Source organism: Hypanus sabinus, chromosome 18 (genome assembly GCF_030144855.1).
Source record: "Hypanus sabinus isolate sHypSab1 chromosome 18, sHypSab1.hap1, whole genome shotgun sequence".
Lineage (NCBI taxonomy): Eukaryota > Metazoa > Chordata > Chondrichthyes > Myliobatiformes > Dasyatidae > Hypanus > Hypanus sabinus.
In genome coordinates this window covers 20701589-20727424 of record NC_082723.1, presented here as the reverse complement: position 1 = coordinate 20727424, position 25836 = coordinate 20701589, and the positions used below count along the sequence as shown (strand labels likewise).

The 25836-nt window shown below is 43.2% G+C and overlaps 1 protein-coding gene across 1 annotated transcript in view; it reads right to left on the bottom strand.

Moving 5' to 3' along the window:
* The window catches only part of phf19 (PHD finger protein 19), a 49819-nt gene extending 34554 nt beyond the window's left edge, over positions 1 to 15265 (bottom strand). The window contains exons 1-4 of the mRNA XM_059993827.1: positions 14947 to 15265; positions 10275 to 10472; positions 5141 to 5222; positions 2293 to 2388 (exon numbers count right to left, since the gene is read on the bottom strand). Of these exons, the coding sequence (XP_059849810.1) occupies positions 2293 to 2388; positions 5141 to 5222; positions 10275 to 10457 (361 nt within the window). The 5' untranslated portion in view covers positions 10458 to 10472; positions 14947 to 15265. The remainder of the gene's footprint in view (positions 1 to 2292; positions 2389 to 5140; positions 5223 to 10274; positions 10473 to 14946) is intronic.
* Between the last annotated feature and the right edge of the window lie 10571 nt (positions 15266 to 25836).

Sequence of the window (25836 nt, the reverse complement as noted above, 5' to 3'; positions counted from 1 at the left end):
AAAAACCTTCCTCTAATATCCCCCTTGAACTTCCCTCCCCTTACCTTAAAGCCATGTCCTCTTGTACTGAGCAGTGGTGCCCTGGGGAAGAGGCGCTGGCTGTCCTCTCTGTCTATTCCTCTTAATATCTTGTACACCTCTATCATGTCTCCTCTCATCCTCCTCTCCAAAGACTAAATCCCTAGCTCCCTTAATCTCTGATCATAATCCATACTCTCTAAACCAGGCATCATCCTGGTAAATCTCCTCTGTACCCTTTCCAATGCTTCCACATCCTTCCTATAGTGAGGCGACCAGAACTGGACACAGTACTCCAATGTTTTAAAACACATTTGGACTGGTACATTAATAGGAAATGTTTAGAGCCGGGGATTCCCAACCTTTCTTATGCCATGGACCCCAGGTTGGGAAGCCCTGCTCTACACTAGGATCTGGATCAAACAGGGTAAATGGGATCAATTCAGTCAGGAATCTTGATCCGCATGGATGAGTTGGACTGAAGGATTTCCTTCTAGCTACAACTGTATGATTCAAATTCTGGAAGCAAGATTTCAAAATGAATTAGAATTCTGTGATAGAGGGAGAAGTATAGAGGGTTATTTTTAAATCTGGTGTGTCTGGGTAGCCTCCAATGTGATAGCATGAACAATGATTTCTCTAGCTTCTGGCTATGTAACCTTTCCCCCCCTTCTTTCATGTTCCATTCCACGTTCTAGCTCCCCCTCACCCCATCACCTCCCTCTGGTAACCCTCCTCCTACCCTTTCTCCCATGGTCCACCGTCCTATCAGATTTCTTCTTCTTCAGCCCTTTACCGCTTCCACCTATCATCTCTCAGCTTCTTACTTCATCCTCCTTCCCCACCAACCTCCCTTCCTTCTCACCTGGTCTCACCTGTCACCTTCTCATTCCGGCCTCCTTTCCAGTCCTGATGAAGGGTCTCAGCCCAAGACGTTGACTGTTTATTCCTCTCCATAGATGCTGCCTGACCTGCTGTGTTCCTCCAGTGTTTAGTGGGTGTAACTTATGTTATGGATCCCAAGGCATTCAAACCATCAGATGGGCCCATTTAGAAGATTTGCAACTACCAGACAGCAACCTAATCTCAAATAGAGTGGACTTCAGTTCCATTCCAACCGATTCCTCTAACTAGGTCGCACAAGGCACAGACAGCTGTGCAATTTAAATATCTAAGGGTCACAAGCTGAAGCCATGGCCACAGTCTCTTTGATATAGGATCAGAATAAGGGGAAATTATAGAACATAGAAAGCCGCAGGCTAGTACAGGCCCTTCAGCCCACAATGTTGTGCTGCCCTTTTATTTTAAGATCAATTTAATCCCTCCCTCCCACTCATGTACCTATCTAAGAGTTGCTTAAACGTCCCTAAATGCCTCTACCATTACTCCTACTACTGAGTAAAAAAATCTACTTATTTTTATTCACTTAAATCTACTTATTTTATCCTCCCTCTCCAATTATGCCCTTCGTATTGGCTGTTTCTGCCCTTGGAAAAAGTCTCTGCCTAGCCACTTAATCTATGCCTCATATCATTTTATACACCTCTATCAGGTTACCTCTCATCCCCCGTTGATCCAAAGGGAAAAGCCCGAGCTCACTCAACCTATCCTTATTGACTTTGTATAAAGTGCCATGCACTGACATTCATATGGAAGACTGTGTTGGATGACACCCTTCAAACTGTTCTCTCTCTCTCTCACACACACACACTGGGAAAACTTGCACCCTCCTCTAATCATCTGGAGTTCTAAGTACACTTATTGTCAAAGTACGTATGCAGTACACAACCCTGAGATTCGTCTTCCCACAGTCAGTCACCAAAGAAACACCATGGAACCTGTTCAAAGAAAACATCGCCCAATGCGCAAAAACAAAATCGCGCGAACGGCAAAAAATGAGTGAGAAACATAGAATAAAAATATCAAACCACAGTCATTGAACAGTCTAGGAATATTTAGTTTAGTTCAGTTCAATTTAGCACTGTGTCGTTCATTGACTGCAGGCCGCAGAGCCAATCTGCCTCAATCAAGATCCCAGGATCAAAAGTTGCAGTTAAAATAGAAAATACTCTCTGTGGCTTAGAGGTCCTGATGAAGGGTCTCGGGCCAAAATATTGATTGTTTATTCCTCCCCCATAGATGTTGCCCGACTTGCTGAGTTCCTCCAGCATTTTGTGTATGTTACTCTGGACTTTCAATATCTGCAGAATCTCGTGTTTAATATAAGACCAGACCTAGCCAGATACTAAGGGAAATGCAAACAGTTCCTCTTACCCAAGCCACACTTGCCACAAATCAAAATTTCATTGGGAGGTGTAGAATTTTTTTCCATGCAGATTTTACATTTCGGCTCTTCACCTGGAACTCCAGCTGTTAAAGATAAACAGAAAAGATTAAAATGGAAATCTTAGACTAAGAGTCAAACAGCAAAGACAAGGGAATTACAATCAAAAATTAAATGTTAATACATTGAGATGAAGCTTTCAATCACCACGTGCCGCAAGATAACTGCAAGGTGGAAACAGCTCCTCACCACAACACGTTCTAACTCACTTCAAATGTTCAGTGAGATTAACGTTATTTTTCTTTTCACACTTTTTTTATTGATTTAAAAGAATAAGGATAAATACAAGTCAGAGGAGAAGTTATCTCAAATACATATTTCAATAAAAGTACAAAGAAAGGAATATACACTGTCAAAATCATGTATAATATTGTAATATATATGTATAATAATGTATAATATTGAGCTAACCACAACTCCTCTTAACAATTCATAGAAAAAGTCTCAAAATTTCTATTATGGAGAAAGAAAAAAAAACCACTAAAGTAACCTAAAACAAAAAAAGAGAGACTGGGCAGTCCATTTTGAGGATATAATTGAAAAAAGGAAAAATCCTTCTGGTCAAATCTAAAACTTCGTGGAGAAGAAAAAAAAGATTACCTAAAAAAGTAAAAAAAAAGAATTATATCATATGAAAATATTGAATGAAAGGTCACCAAGTTTGCTCAAACTTAAAAGATGTATCAATCGTCCATCTTCTAATTTTCTCCAAACTTAAAGATGACATAATGGAGGAGAGCCAGAAAAAAAAAAATCAGTAGGTGGATTAGGATCCTTCCAAACGACTGGGAGTACGAGAATTCCCCATATAGGATGCCAGTCTATCGTGAGGTTAACCCCCAGCATTTTGCCGGTACCCATTTTCAGCTGGGTGGACTGCGGCAATGTGTGGTTAAGTGCCTTGCTCAAGGACACAACACACTGCCTCGGCTGGGGCTCGAACTCATGACCTTCAGATCACTAGTCCAACGCCTTAACCACTTAGCCACACGCCACACTATTGATAGTAAGTTGGAATAGAAACCAGACGAGTTGGAATAGAAACCAGATGCTTTTGAAAATGAACTTCTAGTTAGTGAAGAGGTCCTGAGGGTCCAGGTCACCAGGGTTGGAGGTCCATGCGAGTCCAGAAGTCAAGGCCTGAAAGTCAAGCCCATGTTTGGTGTCCTGGGGTGAAGTCCAAAATTGCAGGCCCAATGCCTGTGACTCTGAGAAAGTGGGGCCAAGGACTTGAACCCTGGAGGCAGCTGGTCCTGCGGCTGGAAAACTTTGTATGTGTGTGAGTGGGAGGGAGGGACGGATAGGAAAGGGGCTTGTTTTGCTGGTGCTGTGGTTGCTGCTTGTGTTGTTCAGCCGAGCGGGGGTGGGCATGCTGTGTTGGCAGCAGTGTCCGTGGCGACACTCAGGGGCTGCCCTCAGCACATCCCGGTGTGCTGGATATTAACCCAAACCACACACTTCACCGTACATTTCAATGTACCTGTGATAAATGAATCTGAATCCAAATCCAATTCTACTCGAGTGACTGACCTCAGTGATTGGAAAGTACCTTTGGAGCAGGGGCTGTGTTGATGTAGCCTGCTGGCTCTCCTGTGAAGCACTGGTTGAAAAGCTAGACAGCTATTGACATGAATGGAAACTAGACCCAGAAGTGGGGAGAAGAGTGAGGAAAGCTTATTTTATTTTGAACACCTCTACAACTAATAACGTTAAAGAAATTCTTGGGAGTATTGTAAGCAGTTTTGGCCCCCATATCAAGGAAATGATGTGCTGGCATTGGAGAGGGTCCAGAGCAAGATCACAAGAACAATCCTTGGAATGAAGCTTTTGATAACTCTGGGCCAGAACTCGCTGGAGCTCAGAAGGAAGGGGAGGGGGGAGAATCTCACTGAAGCCTATAAATATTGAAAGGCCAAGATAGGGTGGGCATGGCAAGAATGTTTCCCATAGTGGAGGAGTTGAGAATCAAAGGCCACAGACTCAGAATGCAAAGGCGTCCCTTTAGAACAGAGATGATGATGAATTCATTGCCACGGGCAGCTGTGGAGGCCAAGATGTTGGGGACATTCAAGGCAGAGGTTGGTAGATTCTTGAGTTGTAAGGGCATGAAAGAATACAGGGAGAAGGCAGGAGATCGGGGCTGAGAGGGAAAAGGATCAGCCATAACGAAATGGCGGAGCAGACTCGATGACTGAAAATGCCGAGTTCTGCTCCTATATCTTATGATCTTAACTGGAATCCCAGGCTTTACAAATGAAGTACACAAGACATTAGTTTTAGGAATATGAGGTTCCATTTTAGGAAGACTTTCCAGGAAGAACTTGGATAGGTCTGGAGGAGAGCCACTGAGAAGCCTTCATCACAAGATGATAGAATGGCTTGAACGGAAAGGAGAGGCCAGGGTTATTTTCCATACACCAAAGACAACCAAGAGAGGGCTTCTGACAGGTGCTTCCAAACACAAATGATAAGAAAGAGGAAATAAAGTTAAATAGCAAAATAAAGACAGTGAGCTCAAAATTGGTTACCATTTCTCACCATGAAACCATGGCCACACTGCCACACTATAAAATGTATTTTTTTGAAAACAATAATTAACTTGGGAGCAGACTCAGTCTGTAAAAGGCATCTACACGCACGTCCTTTCTATCAGTAAAAAACGAAACCATTGTTGATCAGTGTGAGAGCATTTTAACCTTCCCAACAGAGATTAGATCCTATATAAAAAAAAGTGAAATCCCCCATTAACATTCACATAGTCCTGAATAATATACTCACCATGTTGTATATCTTTCCAAAGAATCCAAAATTCAGAATTATCTTCAAAGACTAAAAGGCAGTTTTGCTTATGTTTGTTCACCTGAAGAATTTAAACAAAATTAGTCCATAAACTGAGCATTAAACTTGTGGGTACTATTTAAGCATTGATTAATAGCTCATTTTCAGATTATCTTATAAATGCAATCTATTTAAAATGCTACATTATGTCAGAGGAGTTTTTTTCCAGGTACAAAAATAGAATATTATAATGGAAGAACAAGGAGGTTAACCTCTGAGTCAATACTTAACCCTCCCACAAATAAAAATTTTAAACTAATTTATTAAACAGCAGCAAAGTATATTAAAACCATAATGAGAGCATGACTTGGATGAAACAAATAGCCTGTTCTCAATTCCTATTTAGCCTACTGACTGCATGGATAGGCAAATTTTTATTTCCTGCTGAGTAAAGCTCATTTGTTGCTGGTAGCAGTAGCAAAATTTATTATTTGATAACTGGAATTTAATACAGGGAAGTGTAGTTATGTGCCTGTGCTGAGGGGATAGAAGAGGCAATATAGATTTAAGGGAACAAAACAGATTTAACTTTGGAGGGATGTGGAATTTTAGCTCCAAGGTTAAATCGAAATTGTTCAACATGAGACATGGGAAATTGACAGGAAATTTGCAAAGTGGCAAATTTATGACAAGTTTGTACAACACCGACAAAGGAAAGAAGTGCCCATTAGCTTATAGAGAAAAGTTGAGAGGATGCAAATATAAAGTTTTGGGGACAAGATGGACAAAAGAAAATTCATGGAATGTTTTGAACCAAAATTCACTGACAGGACAATTAACATAGACAGAAGAAAATCATAGACATACAAGGCAAATAAATTTACATAATTTAATGTAGGATTAGTGTATCTAGGTTGTTGGTAACACACTTTCAATGGGCCGAAGAGTCTGCATCCCTGTTGCATCTATCATCCTACAAGGTAAGGACTACTGGTTTGATCTACAGAGACCTTGTATCACATACTTAATGGACCGAATGGCTTCATTCCCTGCTGCTTTGGTTCTATAACACTGAGTATCTCAATTGGGAAAATTTTGATCAAATTTCCGTCTCCAATGATATTTGTATTTTGGCTACTCCTGGAATTCCTGAGTGGAGGTTACTTCCTTCGCACAATAAATAAAACATGTCCTCAGGAAAGACCCAAGACGGTGCTGGGTAATCTGTGGCAAGTGATTCTGCCCCAGACTCCCAAAGACATTCTACCCTCTGAATGGTGGAGTGTGCTTTACTTGCCTGGTCCTGTCCAACACCCTCAACGCTACCTGCTTCCATTGTGACTGCAGTCCATTACCATCTCAAAACACACTGTAACAACTGGCCATGTCTCCCTCAAATTCCTGACCTCTGCCACCTAGAAATAACAACACAACCACAGCAGCAACTGCAAGTAGCCCTCCTGTCTGAAGAAATCTAAAACTAAAGATTAGCTTTCTTTCTCACATGCACATCAAAACGCAGATTGAAATGTGTCACTTGCAACAAAGATGAACACAATCCATGGATGTGCTCAGCCCGCAAGCGTTGCCACATTTCCAATATCAATATAGCGTGCTCACGACTCTCTAACCCTAACCTGTATGTCTTTGGAATATGGAGCATTGGCATGGGGAGAACGTACGAACTGCTGCGGACAATGTGGGAATTGGACCCCAGTCATTGGCGCAGTAAAGCATTATGCTAACCGTTACACTACCATGCCACCCTAATCAAAATGGAGAAATTAACAGCGGTATGGCCTCACATTTATAATTTGTCCTATCCGTTCCTCAGGCTAGCAAGATAATTGGCTATTGTTCATTAGTGGATACTCTTGAGAAAGGGATAATAGACTGCCTTTTTGCAGGTAGTCTCACACTACGCTTGTCGGAAGTTCCAGAGATCTGACCCAGCCAGAATAAACGTTAAGTGATGCATTTTCCAATCAGAGTGGTGTATAACTTGGAGGGAAACTGGCAGGCACTAGTGTGGCCAATGTTATCATCTCTAGATGGCAGTGGTCAGGGTTTTGGGAGAGACAGTGTGCTTTGAGATGATAATGGACTACAGTCACAGATGTCATTGAGGGGCTTGGACTGGATGATAGTTTCTTGAGCCTTGCTGGTAACTGCAATGGACTGAGCAAGCAAAGGATGCTCCTCCATTCAACTGGTGGAAAGTCTTTGGGAGTCAAGGGCAGGGTCACTCACCACAGGTTAGCCAGCACCTACCTGCCCTAGCAGTCCCAGTATTTGCATGTCTGGCTCGGGTTAATTTCTGGTTAGTGGCAAACCCCAGATTATTAACTGCCGAGGCAGCTTAGAGTCATAAAGAGGCCCTTCAGCCCTCCTCATCCTTGTCAGCTAAGATGACAAGTCGGCAATAGGCAAGCTGTTTATTATCAAGAGTTGCCAATGTTACTTGCTACTTTTCAGCACAAGCCTGAATATTGTACATGTCTTGCGTGTACTGTGTCATTATCTGATGAACCCTGAACATACTGATTTATGTCATGGAGACATGCCTTTTGGCCCATCCATCCATGCTGACCAGCTGCCCCTGCAGTGGAGGGAAGGCCATTAGCAAGGTTGCTGAAGGTAGCTAGGCCTAGAAGACTAGAGAGATAAGATTAGCTTTACTTGTCACATGTACATCGAAACATACAGTGAAATGTGTCGTTTGCATCAAATTAAATCAGTAGACTGTGCTGGCAGCCGTCTGCAAGCATCACCACACTTCCCGGTACCAACACAGCGTGACCATAGCTCATAAACCCTCACTGTAGGCCCTAGGAACATGGGAGGAAACTGGAACACCCAGAGGAAACCCACACAGCCTGAGGGAGAATGTAAAACTCCTTACAGGACAGTGGCAGGAACAGATCGGTGTTCGCTGGCATTGTAATGCAATTGTGCTAACCACACTACCATACAGTCCATCTGGATTTGAGCTACTGCAGCAATGTGTTAGAGCTGTATAGCAGAGAAAATGTCCACACCAACCTTTCGTCTCTCTACAGCGGAGATTCCCAAGATTTTTTAAGCCATGGACCCCTACCATTAACCGAGGGGTCTATGGAGACCCCAGGTTGGGAACCCCTGATCAACACCAAGCCCATTGGTACCACATTAGGTCTGCATCCTTTCACCCTGGCTTTGTATTCTCTGCATGAAAATCTTTCCAGTCAAAACCTCTTCCTCTCAACTGGTCTCTTGTATCTGATACCCCTACCATGAGAAAATGATTCTCTAAACCACAATGCATCACAATCTTACATCTCTCTCTCAGGTCACCCTTTAGCCTCCTTCACTCTAGGAAAAGAAGCTCAGCCTATCCGATCTTGTTCCCATAACTAAAATCCCCCAATCCAGGTAACATCCTTGTGAATTCACTCTTTACCATGCAACAACATTCTTCCGATAGTTTGACAACCAAAAACACGCACAACTGTGATCTAATGTCCCAACTTTCATAGCGGTGTCGTAACCTAGGAAGGCAAGTTTGCCATGTAACACACACAGAATGCTGCAGGAACTCAGCAGGTCAGGGTGCATCCATGGGGAGCAATAAACTGTTGACATTTCAGACCAAGACACTTCATCAGGACTGAATCAGCCCAAAAGATTGACTGTTTTTCCCCTCTCTGTAGATGCTGCCTGACCTGCAGTGTTCCTCCAGCATTTTGTGTGTTACTCTGGATTTCCAGCATCCGCAGAATTTCTCTCCTACCTACCTGTGCACGTCCTGGGGCTGAAATGATAGGCCTTGAATAACTCCTTCGGGCCGAACATAACTGAGTTTATTCTTTCTCCGTGATAGTCAAAATCTCCAAATTTACTAAGACTCCATCACTCAGGCAAACAATCCCCTGATGTCAAGGGCAGCCACTTTAACCTCCGCTCTGGTACTTGACACAAACTTGGGACGACATGCTATTACAGACCCAGTGACCCGGGTTCAATCCTGCCACTGTCTGTAAGGAGCTTGTATGTCCTCCAGGAGCTCCAGTTTCCTCCCACATCCAGAAGACGTACAGATTAGTAGGTTACTGGGTGACGTGGGCTTGTTGGACTGGAAGGGGCTGTTATCATGCGGTATCTCTAAATAAGTGAATATATAAACAAAAACAAACACCCGTGTTTGTATCAAGACTGAAGTGAGTCAGGAAGCTGAGTGTTTAAGGTGGAATGTAAACAGATGAGTGATGAGCAGAGAATCTGCCATTTGATTACACCTTTCACCTTAACTGCTATTATGTTCCTTATAATTAAAGAGTACTGATCAGAAAGTAATCAGCAGTTTGGATTTCTTCTGGTTTAGGGACCGGACAAACAGAGCTGTTTCAGTCAGGTTGAGTATTGTATAAGACTATAAGACAAAGGAGCAGAATTAAACCATTCAGCCCATCGAGTCTGCTCTGCCATTCCATCATGGCTGATTTATCATCCCTGTCAACCCTATTCTCCTCGTAACCTTTGACACCCTGACTAATCAAGAACCCATCAACCTCCACCTTAAATATGACCATTGACTTGGCCTCCTTAGACATCTGGGACAATGAATTCCAGATACATCGCCCTCCGGCTAAAGAAATTCCTCTTCATCTCTGTTCTAGACGGACATCCTTCTATCCTGAGGTTGCGCACTCTGGTCCTAGACTCCGCACTATTGTAAATATCTTCTCCACATCCACTCTATCTAGGCCTTTCAATATTCAGTAGGTTTCAGTGACATCCCCCTCATTGTTCTAAACTTTAGTGTATACAGATATTACATTGCCACAGTAAGTAAGAGATAAATTATAGTTAGAATATAGAACACTACAGCCCAGTGCAGGCCATTTGGCCCACAATGTTGCATTGACTTTTTGACCTACTACAAAGATCAACTTTAGCTGACCTTTCCACATAGCCCTGCATTTTTCTATTGGAATATTTCAATTACAGGCTAGTTCCAGGCACAAATCTTCAGTACAAGAGACAGGATTTTGTCAGGGCCCAGAACATTTAGATATAGTAAGTGCTATATTAGAAACAGCCATTTTATTAAAAGCAATATTTGTTATGTAACTGTCTTAGTCAGGAATATTCATGCCTTCTTGATTTTTCCAAGGTAGACCAACCCATCTGTCCATCTGGATAAGACGTACTGCCCTTCCGTAAATGCACAGTCCTGTTGTATGTGCGCATTTCCGTTTTGCAGAGGTTTGACGGGGACTTTTTCGATCTTTTTGTTGACGATATCAACATTGCTCAGTTCCAAAGTGCCTTTCTCCATCAGCTCCTCCTCTCACTGTAAAAATCAATGTGCAGGGAGAAAAAAAAAGCCACACATTAATAATATGACAATGTCAGCCAATCAGCAATTTTTACACGCTCAAATATTCTAAACATTGGCATGGAGTTGTGTAGCCTCAGTTGTGGTGAGAATTAGGCCCCAAACCTCGGGCTTGCCTGTTTGAGCGGTGGAATGACAGGCTGGATTGCCTGCCACTGCACACTGCTGAGAGACTGGGCCATCGATTGCTGGACATTGTCGCTCAGGGTCTTGGATTGTGTATGTTTTGCTCCCCCTTGAGTGAATATGCTTCTTCGCTCGATATTTTGAATTATGTTACTCGCTGTTTTTGAATGTTTGCTTGCTATTTTGAATGTTTTGCACCTTGGCCCCAGAGGAAGACCAACTTGTTCAGCAGTATCTATGTATGGTTTGAATGATGATTAAACTTGCTTTGATTTTTTTTTAATAGCAGAGGAAATGATTGGTCCAACACATTGGAACGTTGCTAAGCTCATCTTGGTACATCGCTTGGAATGTTGCTCATCACCTTTAGCAGTCACAATAAAGTTGCTGGATTAAACTGTTCATAAAGCACAATACATCCATGTCTCTGTGGCCACTTAATTAGGTAACTCCTGTACCCGATGAAGTGGCCACTGAATGTATGCTTGTGGTCTTTGGCTGCTGTAGCCCATTCACTTCAAGGACCGGAGTGTTGTGAGTTCGGTGATGCTCTTCTGCTAACCGCTGTTGTAACGCTTCTGTCCCACTGCTATCACTCTTGAATAGACCTCTGGGACGATAAGATATACTCATGGCCTCACTATCTACCTCGTATGATCTTGCACTTTATCATTTACCTGCACTGTACTCTTTCAGCAGACTTTATATGTTATTCTACATTTTACGCAGATGGCGGGGTTGAAATACGTCTCTACCGAATGAGGTATAAGGGGCTCCTTCCCTCCACTAGCCTGCAGGTCACCCTTGGGGAAGGTGTAGCAGCTGCTTAGCCTCCCGATCAGGGTCATGTGAAGCCGTGGGAGCAGGTGGTGGATGGTCGTATGAGCAGCCGGTGCACATCACAAGTCCTGGTTATGTGACCACTGACACCAGGCAGACAGTCTCTGAAGAGTATGGACAATGGCTTGGGTCACCCGTCTTGTAAAGACACCGCCCAGAAGGCGGCAAAGGCAGACCACTTCTGTAAGAAAATTTGCCAAAAACAATCATGGTTATGGAAAGACCACGGTCACCTATGTCATGGCACATAATGATGATGTCATACATCACAGCAAATAATGATGATGAGGATTGTTTTGCGTTGATCTTGCTCAATGCACTGTCTAATGAATTGATCTGTATAAACAGTATGCAAGACAAGCTTTACACTGCATCTTGATATTTATACCAAATATCAATTTGTCATCTCTGGGACAAAATTTACTGCAAATTCTCCAGACCAAAGTTTACACATGAGCTCTACATTTTACTTCCAATTCCTCAAGCATACAATGAACCTCATGCTATCTGACAGATAGTGGTCGAAATGGATTGTCAGAGTAATAGTCATGGTCTTTAGAATGTATGTCTCAAAATAAAATTGACATTATTAACACTATTGGTAATGTCATTTGCCCACTCTTTCAAGACACTAATGAAGTTTTTGTATCACAGTATTATTTTAATAATTGGATGGTGATTGGGTATTTTATATTTTCTTTTTTAAAAAAGCATAAGCACCTTATTAGGATTCAGAACTCTTTATCAAGGTGCTTACAAATGATCCCTATAAGAACTCAATATATTTAATATGAGCCGAACAGGCAAATTCTACTCTTATGTCAAGCCACACACACAAAATGCTGGTGGAACGCAGCAGACCAGGCAGTATCTATAGGAAGATGTACAGTCAACGTTTCAGGCTGAGACCCTTCGTCAGGACTAACTACCTTCATCTAGTCCTGACGAAGGGTCTCAGCCCGAAACGTTGACTGTACTTCTTCCTATAGATGCTGCCTGGTCTGCTGCGTTCCACCAGCATTTTGTGTGTGTTGCTTGAATTTCCAGCGTCTGCAGATTTCCTCTTGCCTACTCTTAGGTCATCTGGTGTTATAGGTTATGGTGAGAAGGCAAGGAAACAGGGTTGAGAGGGATAATTAATTTGCCATGATCAAATAGTGGGGTAGACTCGATGAGCCAAATGGCCCAATTCAGCTATGTCTTATGGTCTAAAATTACATCTGAATTCTTAAATTCATTATTTTCTGAAAACATAGTTACATATAAAGTTACAAAAGTAAAATTAAGTATAATGCTACAGTTTATATTTTGGTAACAATGTTTCAATATTGTGTACAAGTTGTTCAGTTCAGTTGCTGTGATGTTATTTATTTATGAGTTACAGTGTGGAGTAGGCTCTTCTGTCCCTTAGGGCCACACCACCCAGTGACCCCCGATTTAACCCTGGCCTAATCACGGGACAGTTTCCAAAGTCCAATTAACCCACCAACCGGTATGTCTTTGGACCGTGGGAGGGGAACGCATGCGCTCACAGGGAGAACATACAAACTCCTTACAGGCAGCGGTGGGAATTGAACCCGGGTCGCTGGAAATGCAAAGCGTTGTGCTAACCACTACACTACCGTGTAGCTTTTCTGTTGACAATTTAACTTTCTAAGGATTTATTCACTCTGTTGTACCTCACAAGTGTAGTTCAGTGTTAATGCCAGTCTTGGCTGCTTCTCAGTTGGACCTGTCGCCTCAAGTGTCAAAAGCCCCTGGATTCAAATCACACTCGAACACAAAATTCCAGATCAACACTCCAGTCCGTTAGTAAATTCACTCAGTGCAAGACAAGCTGGATTGCGTCGGTCTGCAACTGACCCACTGCGCAATGAGGAAGTGCTAATGTTTGTTCTTTCAGAAACATGGCTGCAGGACAACATCCCATACACCGTCAATCTTCAGGCAATGCCACCCGGTGAGCTGGGCTATATTTTATTTTTGAGTCTGTATGATTTTCTGTTATCATAACTATATGTGCTGTGTGTGACTGTTGGTATTGTCTTCCTAGAGGAACACTGCCTGTATACATGTGTATTGTTGAATGCCAATTAAACTTGAACTTGAAAGTTCCCAATTAACACTCTAATGTAGTCCTAAGAGAGTGTTAGTACTGGTGAGATATTAAGTAATCTTCCATCAAATTGGATTCCATTATGAATTTTCCTCGGAGTCCAGTGTCAATATCTTCCTCTCAAACAAGACTGCCTGTTCATTATCTCGTTACTATTCATTAAAGTTTAGACTTTGCAAATTGGCAAGAGTTTTCAACACCACTGAAGTATTTAATTAGCTGCGAAAGGCACTTGGACGTCCTAAAGAGAAATTAAAAGCGCTACATTAATCTACATGTAAGCATACTATATGCACATAATAAAGAGGAGATGCTAAATGCAATCTCAACGCGGTCTTCCTGGGAACGTCAAAGCGCGCCAAGAACGACCCGCCTCCGAATCTGATGTCATGAACACATTGACCAATGAGCTCGCAAGAATCTCCGCCTGCGTCTCCGCCCAAGCAAGGCTGCGATTCGTCCAAAGTTTGCTGCGGGCGCTCTTACATTTCTGAATGGCCCGAATCGACGTCAGTCAACCCAGCCTGGTCCGCAAAGTCCACCCTGGGCTGCAGACTTTCACAGTAGCGCCGTTATTTTTTTTACAGCTGAAGTTTGTTTTCCTAGCGGCAAAATTAGAAAAAAACGAACGAGTTCATTCATAATATGAACGTTGTACAAAAACGAGGGATGACACGTGAATAAAATAAATCAGACCCATGCCCTACTTCACTCTAAGTCATCATCATACTTAACAGCACGCAGAACTACAGTATTAAACCGAATAAAATGCAACTTTGACCAACTTTAACAGCCATCAGTCCTAGGCGAGGTGCGCATTAGACGTGACTAACTAGAAGGCAATAACTTTACAGAATCAGAATATCAGAGGCACGTGACGTGAAATGTGTTTTGCGGCAGCGTTAGTAGTAATAAAAAATACTAATTTTGTTATTAAGATAATTCCAAATTTCTTTTAATTTAAAAAAAAACTCAACAGGTTGCAAACAGGGCCTGAAACGAAAAAAGACAAGGCACCAGAATATAACCGATCAGATTTAATTCGTACGATAGAAATATCCATGTTGCTAATTTTGTAAAGTTATATATTTTAAAATGTTGGATAATACTGTATAAATCTCCGTATAATCTATAATTTCATAAATTGGAATATTAGCAATAGCTTGCTAACCGACGCTTCAATCCATGCTGAGAAATGGGTGGTATTAACAAATCCCCCGACTTTTTGTATTTAATGCAAAAGTTCTCCAGAAGCTCAGGTCGGGTTTGTTCATCATCAGCCATCGGAGTATCTGTGCCGTTTGAGAGCCCCCACCGCCCGGCCTTCCTGCATATTCTGGCACTAACCTGCTGCCGTTCCTGCCTCGCTCACTTCCCTGTCGTCCGCCGCTTCTTGGTCAAGCCGTATCGACAAAAGCCCTTCCAGGCGAATCCAGCGCCCCGCTGCCCGACGAGGGGGAGTGTCAGTATGTCCACTTACAGTCACCGCTCCCTGCCCCTGAAGTCGCCATTTTTTTCCTCTTTCCCGCGATTTATTTGCGTATGCTTATGTAATTAACACATCATCAAGGAAGTTAGCAGAGTGAGTGTGTGTCTGGGCTCCGGCACACGCGCCGTGCAACTGCACGCGTGAAATGTCAAGCGCAGTGCCGCACACGATGAGGGCTACCCCTGCCCGAGTGTGCATTGGACTGCCTCTTCACACTTTATTCTTAAAATGCAACACACACGAGCCGTACTTTGTGATCGCCGTTTGCTGTGTGAGCCAATTACATTGCAAGAAAATATAAACTCAGCCAGGCGGGCAGCGTCTGTGGAGGGAAGTGGGCACCTGATGTTCGCGTTTACCTCCGCAGTTGCTGCCTGACCCACTGACTTCCTCTGGTAATTTGTTTTTTCTTATTCCAGCCTCTGCAATCTCTCCTGACTCCAAGGTGATCATAATTCCCAGGCAACTGTGCACTTTAGGAATTTATTTGATGAATGAATTTGCCTGCTCTGTGCCAGGAATTTACAAGTATGAGGGGGTTGTCAATATCTCCAACACCTTTACAATTGATGCAGGGTTTTGGCCCGAAAGGTAGACAATTCTTTCCTCCCCACAGATGCTGCTGGACCCGCTGAGTTCCTCCAGTAAGATCTTTCACAATCGATACATTCCTTTGCATGATAGGAGATTTGACCACAGCCCAACCATGCACATCACTCAACAGCAATAACGATTTCACAAAAAACTCGTTAAATGTGATCTCATTATGAGTTAACATCCCTGGGAGGATCCTTGTGAGAGAAGATTTCATTCAAATGATTATAATAAAAACAAAACCTGCAGCAGCAGGAGATCTGACACAGTGGAAAATGTTGAATATCACCAGCTGTTAAGGTCAAAGAAAGACAGCAGCTCAGGTCAACATAATGAGAGATTATTGAGCTGAAACGTTGTTCTCTCCACGGACGCTGCCTGGCAAACTGAGCACATCCTACATTTTCTGTTTTGCTGTCGTATTGAGAGCTGAGAATTCGGGTGAATCTGTGACGGTACAACCACTAACGTTGAAAAGAGGCAGAGGAGACTGGGTTGCTCATCTGAGGGTAGTCATAGAGTCACAAGAAAGTATCACCCAAAGCAGGCCCTTCAGCCCATCTAGTTGACTTCTGGTCCCTCAAGCTGCAGGGTGGCTGTTGGTATTTTAGATGCACCCACATGGCACGTGTGAGAAGATTAGATGCACACAGATGATGCAAAGGAGAACATGGAACATTAGAACATTAGCTATACATATATGACACACGTGGAAACATCAGGAGCACACACACATGTGTGAGGGAACATATGATACACATTACATGTGAAAACATCAGGTATACACACCTTTATAGAAAACATCAAGTGCACACATGACACACGTGAGAACATCAGATACACATGGATGACACATGTGAGAGAACTGATCAGACTCGCATGGCACGTGTGAGAACGTCAGGCATGACCCCTGTGAACACAGCAGTGTGCACTGCCAGCAGAATATTCAAGTTCTTCACTAACATGGACAGGCTCCCACCTTTTAATTCCTGGAGTTAATCTCGGCACTAGCAACTCACCAGCATATCTACACATTAGATTTTGATATAACTAGAGAATTAAATGAGGAGGGATTGCTTTAGCCAGAGGCTGACGAAGCAGTGGGATTCATTAATACAGGCATATATATGTCACACTGCGTATATTTATAGTAGTCGTTGATCAGGGCCTCAAAGATTATCAGGGAAGGCAGGAGAATGGGGTTGACGGGAAAGTAAACCAGCCATGATTGAATAGCAGAGCAGACTCAATGGGCCAAATGGTCTAATTCAACTCCTACATCTTACTGTCTTAAAATAGATTGCTGGTTTCCAGATTTCTTATAATAATGGAATTGTTAAGGTACCTTCCACCCATCCAGTCAACGGTAGCTCCCAGCCTGTAGTCCCATCCTTCCACCGCAGTCCTGTAACTTATTCCCTCTCGCTCTTAGCCTAATTATTTTCTGAAGGTACTGAGAGGTGCTTCCACTACCCCTACAGGCAGTAAACTCCACCTCGAATGCCCCTTATAGGCAGTACGCTCCACGCCTAATGCCACCATTATGTTTATTCCAGGAGTAAAAGGAAAGAAACTTACAATCAGTGCTGATAGTAAACTATCTTCTACTGAGGCCCCCCAGGAGGCCGTTTGTTACCTTACGATGACTGCCAGGATATTATGTTAATTTTTCTTGTGGAAATGAGCAGAAGCTCCTGAATGAGTGACGCAAGTGTCAGAAAGAGCTGCCCAACCAATTTCACGTTGATATTAAGCCTGATTCTGATTCTGTTCCTGTCTGAACATTCCCCTTGTGACCACATGGGTTTTTACCAAGAATACCGGTTTTCTCTGACATCCCAGTGATGCATGGGTTAGTAGTCACAGTAAGGTCCCCCAGCAAAGGTAGGTGGGTCATGAAATTGTTAAGAAAGCTCTAGTATTTGACAAGGAAAATTAATGAGGAAATGGGATTGCCAGCAGGGTCTCCATGGGCTGTGTGGCTTCCTTCCATGCTTATGGCATCAAGAAAGGGCCAAAGAACCCAACAGACTGGACGTGGCCCTCCCTTTCAAGGGCTCTGCAGCTTATGTTCTCAATAATATCTATTTATGATTGTAACTGTTTTTTATTTGCGCATGTTGTCGGGCATGTTGGTTGTTTGTCATTCATTGTATGCTCAATGGTTCAATTTAATTTCAGAGAATGTATACAGTATACTCTTCAGAGACATCCACAAAACAAGAAACGCCATAGAATGAATGATAGTAACATCAGAACCCCGAAGCCCCCTCCCCTCCCATGCAGAAGCATCAACCCTCCTCTTACCCCATTTTCACCAGCAGAAGCGCTTGACCCCCATGCAAGCAATAGCAAAAGCCCCCAAAGATCTAGAGTCCATCAAAAACTACAGACCATTACCCAGCACAAGAGTATCTCAGACAGGTTCTCTCTCACCAGCAAGGCAGAGAGAGGTCACCCATGTAACAATGAGAAGGGAGACCGGCAGCTCACTCTTCCAATGTTACCATCCTCCGCGTCGCCTCTCCATGTGGGTCGCCTTTCGATGATTTTATCGTATCTTTTCGTATATACTGTTTATTCCTGTGAGAAGATGAATTTCAGGGTTGTATATGGTGACATATACATACTTTGATAATAAATTTACTTTGAACTTTGATTGTCTCCATTTGGGAAAGTTATTAGTTCATTATCAGTAATGGGAATAGACCCTTATTGAAACAAAAGATAGATTGAAAATACAATTCCACTTTAATACAGGAAGAAACAGTGTGATTGCGCTTTGAGTAGCACAAGTGTCCGTTGCACATATATTTATTATCAAATTTTTTAAGCTTGCCTCAAAATGGGAATGGAAGCCATAATTCAAATCATGAGGTTCACAGCGGAGCCAGTCTTGTACAGGCTGGTGTCAAGCATGTCTGCATCATTACCCTGACATTTATTCAGTCTTTCTTCTAATTAACTTCCAGCTGGAGTGGAACTAAATTTGATTGTCTCGATTCAGAAGCAAGGTCACCTCAACCTCTCCAGATGAGATGCCTTCACCATTGAGTGCATGTACATGGAGTGCAGCCATAAGAGATCAACATCCGTCCTTAAAAGGCCTTCTCCATCCAGGCCGTGTCCCCTTCTCGCTACTCCCATCGGGCGGGAGGAAATAGGCCTTTGGTCCACACTACCAGCTTCTGGAACAGTTATGAACCTACAAGGGTCAGGCTCCTGAACCAGAATGGTTGACTTCACTCATCACAACTCTGAACTGATTCTTCAACCTACAGACTCAGTTTCATAGAGTCATAGAAAAGTACTGCTCAGAAGCAGGCCCTTCTGCCCATCTAGTCCATGCCAAACCATTTAAACTCCCATCGACCTGCGCCGGGACCATAGCCCTCCATACCACGACTATCCATGCACCTCTCCGATCTTGGCTTAAACATTGAAATCGAGCTCGCATGCACCACTTGTGCTGGCAGTTCATTCCACACTCTCAGAACCCTCTGAGTGAAAATGTTTCCCCTCATGTTCCCCTTAAACCTTTCACCTTTCACCCTTAGCCCACATGCCTGCTTGCATTTACCCTATCACGGACTCTTTGCAACTCAGAGTCACAGAGCACTACAGCACAGAAACAGGCTCTTTGGCCCATCTAGTCCATACTAGACTCTTATTATGCTTAGCCCCATTGACCACAGGGCCAAACTTCTTTTAACTGTTGCAATCAAACCTGCACCCACCACTTCCTCCGGTAGCTCATTCCACACTTGCACCACTGAATGAGAAGAATTCCAGCATCAGAGTCAGAATCCGGTTTATTATTTCCGGCACGTGTCGTGAAATCTGTTAACTTAGCAGCAACAATTCAATGCAATACATGACATAGAAGAATCTATCAATCAATTACAGTAAATGTATATTGAATAGATTAAAAATCATGCAAAAACAGAAGTAAGATATACTAAAAAAGTGAGGCAGTGTTCAGGGGTTCAACGTCCATTTAGGAATCAGACGGCAGAGGGGAAGAAGCCGCTCCTGAATCGCTGAGTGTGCGCCTTCATCCTCCTTCTTCCTACCAAATGGTTGTATCATCATCAAATTAATTCCCGTTAAATATTTCCCTTTCACCCTTAACCTATGACCTCTAGTTCTAGTCTCACCCGACCTCGGTGTCATAGAGCACTACAGCACAGAAACAGGCCCTTCAGTCCATCTAGACCACGCCAGACTGTTATTCTGTCTAGTTCCATCACCCAGACCAAGCCCTCCATGCCCCTCCCAGCCATGTACTCATCCAAACTTCTCCGAACTTTTTCAATTGAACCCACGTTCACAACTTACACTGACAGCTTGTTCCACCCTCGCTCCACCTTCTGAATAAAGAAGTTTCCCCTTAGGTTCCTATTAAACATTTCCCCCATATTGATTATGTTCTCAGCATCATTGTTACACAATGTTACACATTTGTCGGTCTTTGTTTATGTCTAGTTTTTCATAAAATCCATATTATTCTTTATTTTTCTTCAAGGAAATGAATTGGAAGGTAGTATATGGCAACATAAAGAACTTTGTTAATGAATTTACTTTGAATTCTGAAATCCTACTTTCAGGTTTAATGAAGCATGAGAGAAGTTGGCTCATTTAGAAACTTGCTGGAGGAGCTCAGCAGGCCAGCAGCATCTAGGAAAAGAGTGAACAGCCGACATTTTGGGCTGAAACCCTTCGTGAGACATTGACTGTACTTTTATCTTAGACGCTGCCTGGCCTGCTGAGTTCCTCCTGCATTTTGTGTCTGTTGCTCAGATCTCCAGTATCGGCAGATTTTCTGGAAACCAGCTTCCTCTACACAACGTGACCGTGGAATATTTGGACTTCCCACACCTCGAGGGTCACTTCAGGACAAATGCAGAGATCGTTGATGAAACGCAACACTGTCTTTGGCGCACAAGCAAGGCTTTTAGTCACCTGAGCAAAAAGGTGTCTGCAAATTAAGGTCACACCGTCTACTGAGCAGCTGTGATCTCTATATTCCCCCGAGACTCGGGCTAGCCACAGAAAGCACCGTAAAGCACTGTAGAGGTGCTACCTATACTGTGCCTGCAAAATCCTTTAAACCCACAAGCAAGGCAAGGACAGTAACATCAGTGCTCTGTCCCAAATCAGCTTCTTCGCCGTTGAGGTCCTGATGGCATTCAATATATCGCAGGACGCTGAACAGGCAAGAGGAACGGGGTGATCTTTAGAGGAATGGAGGAATTATGCTTTGGTAGGCTGCATACATGTGGATGACATTGAACCTGTATACACTAAGCTTGAATTTGAACTTGATCTTGGAAAGCAGATGTCTGAAGGAAAAACCCCCCAGTCATGGGGTTTTGAATTCTGGAATCACACAGACCTCCGACCCCTGGACCGCTGACCTGGGGTAGGGACGGGGTTCACTGGCCCTCGTGTCTCCTACCTACATGGATCTGCAATACCACTTAAGGGAAATTACAGTTTCTAGGAACCCCTGGCCCACGATCGCTTGACGTTGGTTGGCACTGAGAATCTTGAGCCCGCCCGCTGGGACCGCCAATCACTAAGCACCAGCAATGGCAAGATCGGCTGGACACAGTTGTACAAATCATAACCGGTCCCAAGGGACTGCCTAAAAGACGATGGGCACCTTACTGCTTATTCTCGCCCTGACATATTCAGTTGCAAGTTCTAAAGCAGGCAAGCCTAACCGGCGATAATTATGAATGCTTTGCACTGATCGTTATACTTGGCAAAGTTTTAAGTTTTGATTTATAAAATGGGGAGGCAAAAATAATGTAGCAGTTCGCTCAATCGCTTTACAGCACCAGTGATCCCTGATCGGGGTTTGATTCTCACTGCTCTCTACAAGGAGTTTGTACCCGTGACCTCCAGGTGCTCTGGTCTCCTCCCACGTTCCAGAGACACACAGTTAGGGCTAGTAACTTGTGCGATTGCTTTGTTGCTGCAGAAAGTGTGGTGACACTGCGGGCTGCCCCCAGCTCATCACAAATGACTGTATCGTTCAATGCTTTGATGTACATGTGACAAATAAAGTTAATCTCTCCTTATAGATTCCAAGGTTAACAAGGTTAAGATACACACAATTTCATAATTCAGAGTAATTACTAAGCTATTAAAAAATCACCATCATTATGTGCTGTGTCATATGACATAGTGAATATGGTCTATCTAGGTCTTGGGCCTGAAACGTCAGCTGTTCATTCATTTCTATGATTTAGATGAAAGGATTAAAAGTAACATTAGCAAATTTGCTGATGACACAAAGCTGGGTGGAAGTGTGAAATGTCAGGAGGATGTTATGAGAATGCAAGGTGACTTGGACAGGTTGGGTGAGTGGGCAAATGTATGGCAGATGCAGTTTAATGTGGATAAATGTGAGGTTATCCACTTCGGTGGCAAGAACAGGAAGGCAGATTACTATCCAAATGGAGTCAAGTTAGGAAAAGGGGAAATACAATGAGATCTAGGTGTTCTTGTACATCAGTCAATGAAAGCAAGCATGCAGGTACAGCAGGCAGTGAAGAAAGCTAATGGCATGCTGGCCTTTATAACAAGAGGAATTGAGTATAGGAGTAAAGAGGTCCTTCTGCAGCTGTACAGGGCCCTGGTGAGACCCCACCTGGAGTATTGTGTGCAGTTTTGGTCTCCAAATTTGAGGAAGGACATTCTTGCTATTGAGGGAGTGCAGCATAGGTTCACAAGGTTAATTCCCAGAATGACGGGACTGTCATATGTTGAAAGATTGGAGCGACTGGGCTTGTATACACTGGAATTTAGAAGGATGAGAGGGGATCTGATTGAAACATATAAGATTATTAAGGGATTGGGCACACTGGAGGCAGGAAGCATGTTCCCGCTGATGGGTGAGTTCAGAACTAGAGGCCACAGTTTAAGAATAAGGGGTAGGCCATTTAGAACTGAGATGCGGAAAATTTTTTTCACCCGGAGAGTGGTGGATATGTGGAAAGCTCTGCCCCAGAAGGCAGTGGAGGCCAAGTCTCTGGATGCATTCAAGAGAGAGTTAGATAGAGCTCTTATAGATAGCGGGGTCAAGGGATATGGAGAGGGCAGGAATGGGGTACTGATTGTGTAAGATTAGCCATGATCACAGTGAATGGCTAGAAGGGCCAAATGGCCTATTCCTGCACCTACTGTCAATTGTCTATTGCCCAACCTGCAGAGTTTCTCCAGCATTTTGAGTGTGTTGCTTTGGATTTCCAGCATCTGCAGAATTTCTTATGTTTACGATTTGCTATTCATGACCATGATTGTCCTTGGCAAATTTTTCTATAGAAATGGGTTGCTGTTGCCTTCTTCTGGGCAGTGTTTTTACAAGACAGGTGACTCCAGCCATTATCAACACTCTTCAGAGATTGTCTGCCTGGTGTCAGTGGTCACATAACCAGGACTTGTGATATGCACCGGCTGCCCGTATGACCACCCACCACCTGCTCTTAGGGCTTCATGTGGCCCCGATTGAGGGGGCTAAGCAGGTGCTACACCTTCCCCAAGGGTGACCTGTCAGGCTAGCGGAGGGAAGAGCTCCCTAGGCAGAGGCGTATTTCCACCCCGCCACAACATTTCTAAAAAAAGAAATGTTTTAAAAGCAGAAACAGAGGATGAACTAGACTTAATTAATAGTTTAATATTACATGACTATTTATTAAACAGTTTTCACACAATCAAGTTCAAAGTAATGTTGAGATGGGAGAAATGCAAAGCTGCTACTAATATTCTAGATATGGATACCTCCACCAAGTCATGCCTGGCCAGTAAGCTGGGCAAATTTACCAACAAGTAACATCAGAATGGTGACATTTAAAGAAAAAAGTTCTGTTCTACAGTGCCTTGCAAAAGTATTCAGCCCTAACCCTTTGTTCACACAAATGAGTATTTCAACCAAGGATTTTGATCAATTTAACTGAGAATTTTTATTATGTGAATCACATGCTCCTTTTCTCACAGTGGAGTCCAAACAAAAGACAGGGAAAATTGCAAAGCATGAAAAACAAAAACTGAAATGTCAGCGATTCAAAATATTCATCCCCCTTTTGCTCAGTACTTAGTACCTACCTCTCACAACCAGTAGTTTTTTTGGATTAGTCTCTATTAGCTTTGCACAATGTGAAGGAGCATGATTTACACATTCCTCTTTGCAAAATTGCTCAAACTGTGACAGATTATTTGGGGAGCAGTGGTGGACATCGGTCTAGAGGTCTTGCCAGAGATATTCAATCAAGTTTAGATCTGGACTCTGACTGGGTCACTCAAGGACAGCAACTTTCTTCATTTGAAGCCACTCCAAGGTTGCTCTGGCAGTGTGCTTTGGGCTGTTGCCCTGCTGAAAGATGAACTTCCTTCTCAGCTTAAGCTTTCTGGCAGAGGCTAGTGGGCTTTAATCCAGGATCTCTGTATTCAGCAGCATTCATCTTCCCATCAATCCTGACCAGATTTCTATTTCCTGCTGCTGAAAAGCATCCCCATCGCATGATGCTACCTCCACCATACATTACAGTAGGGATGGTGTTACCTGGCTGATGCACAGTACTAGATTTACACCACACGTACCGCTTAGTGTTGTAGCCAGTAAGTTCCAGTTTAGTCTCATCCAACCATAAGACCTTGCATGTACGTATTTACATATCTTCTAAGTGATGCTTTGCAGAGTCTTTACAGACAAGGCTATGCTTTTTCTCTGGGCCGGGCTTCCTCCTTGCCCCTCTTCCATAAACACCCTTCGTGTGCTAGGCCTTAGAAATTGTGGAGCCATAAACCTCATTTCCAATTGCAGCCACTGACTTCTGCAGCTCAGTGTCTGCTACCATTGTAGTAGCCTCTCTTACAAGTATTAGTATTCTCCTACGACTGAGTTTAGTCAGGCGGCCTGACCTAGGCAGTGTAGCCGTGGTTTCATAACTTTCACGATGGACTGCATTGAGCTCCAAGGTAAGCTCAGTGCCTTCGAGATAGTCTTGCACCCTCCCCCAAATTTGTGCTTCTCTCCTATCATTTCCCTGACTTGCCTTGAATGCTCTTTTGTCTTCATTTTGGTTTGGCGTCTTGAGAATCTACCATATACTCTTGGACCTTACAGGGGGAGGGGATATTTATTCAGGTGATCCTTCAATTTTCTACATCAACAAGTTGGCTGAGTTGGTAGGGTAATATACAATATTGCACCTGAGGAAAGTTAGCGTAGTAATTATAAAGGGGATGAATACCTCTTCAGCCTCACAATGCTGGTTTTTAATTTTTAGCAAATTGTTGACAGGTTTTGGAATTGTTCTTTAGATTTGAAATGATGCACAATGTTTTATAGATTAGTTTAAAAAATCCGATTTCAATATTTTTTATATTTAGAAGATGAGACCGTAAAATGTGAAAATAATTTTCGGGGCTGAATAATTTTTCAAGGGATTGCTTGTCCCTAAAGGTCAAGTTAGAGACTCAAGTTTATTTATCACGTGTACCATACATTGAAACACATAGTGAACGGTGTGATTTGCGTTAACAACCAACACACCCGCGGGGAGGGCAAGTGTCGTCGCACATTCCAGCGCCAACATGGCATTCCCACAAAGCTTGGCAGAACTACATCGGACTCACCAAAACAGGATACAGCAAGCAACAAAAGCAGCAACAGCAAAACAAGCCCTGCTCCTCTCTCACCTACACAGACCGCGTCAGGTGCTCCAAATAATAAAAATGAAGTGTCATGGAATACTGAGAGGGAGGGGAACAGAAATAAAAAAAACACATACAAAGTAATTGGAATCTAACATAGATCCAGGTTGCTGTGTGGAAAGTGCAAGAAGACAAAGATGCTCTGAGAACCACAGAAAATGAGGGTTTGGAGGGACATCATATCATCCCTTCAATGGAGGGAGTAACAAAGTTGTTCTCCTTTACACTCCGATTGAATAATGACAATAAATAATCTTGAATCTTGAAAATCAGCACAATGATAGTCTGTGGAAAGTCAGTAGTGACATGGGAGTAGTAATTGGAGTAACATTGGCCTTGGTGGAGCTGCTCGAGAGGATTTCAATAACGCATGGGGTTCAGCAGCTGCTGAGTAACAGACGCAAAATGCTGGAAGAACTCAGCAAGTCAGG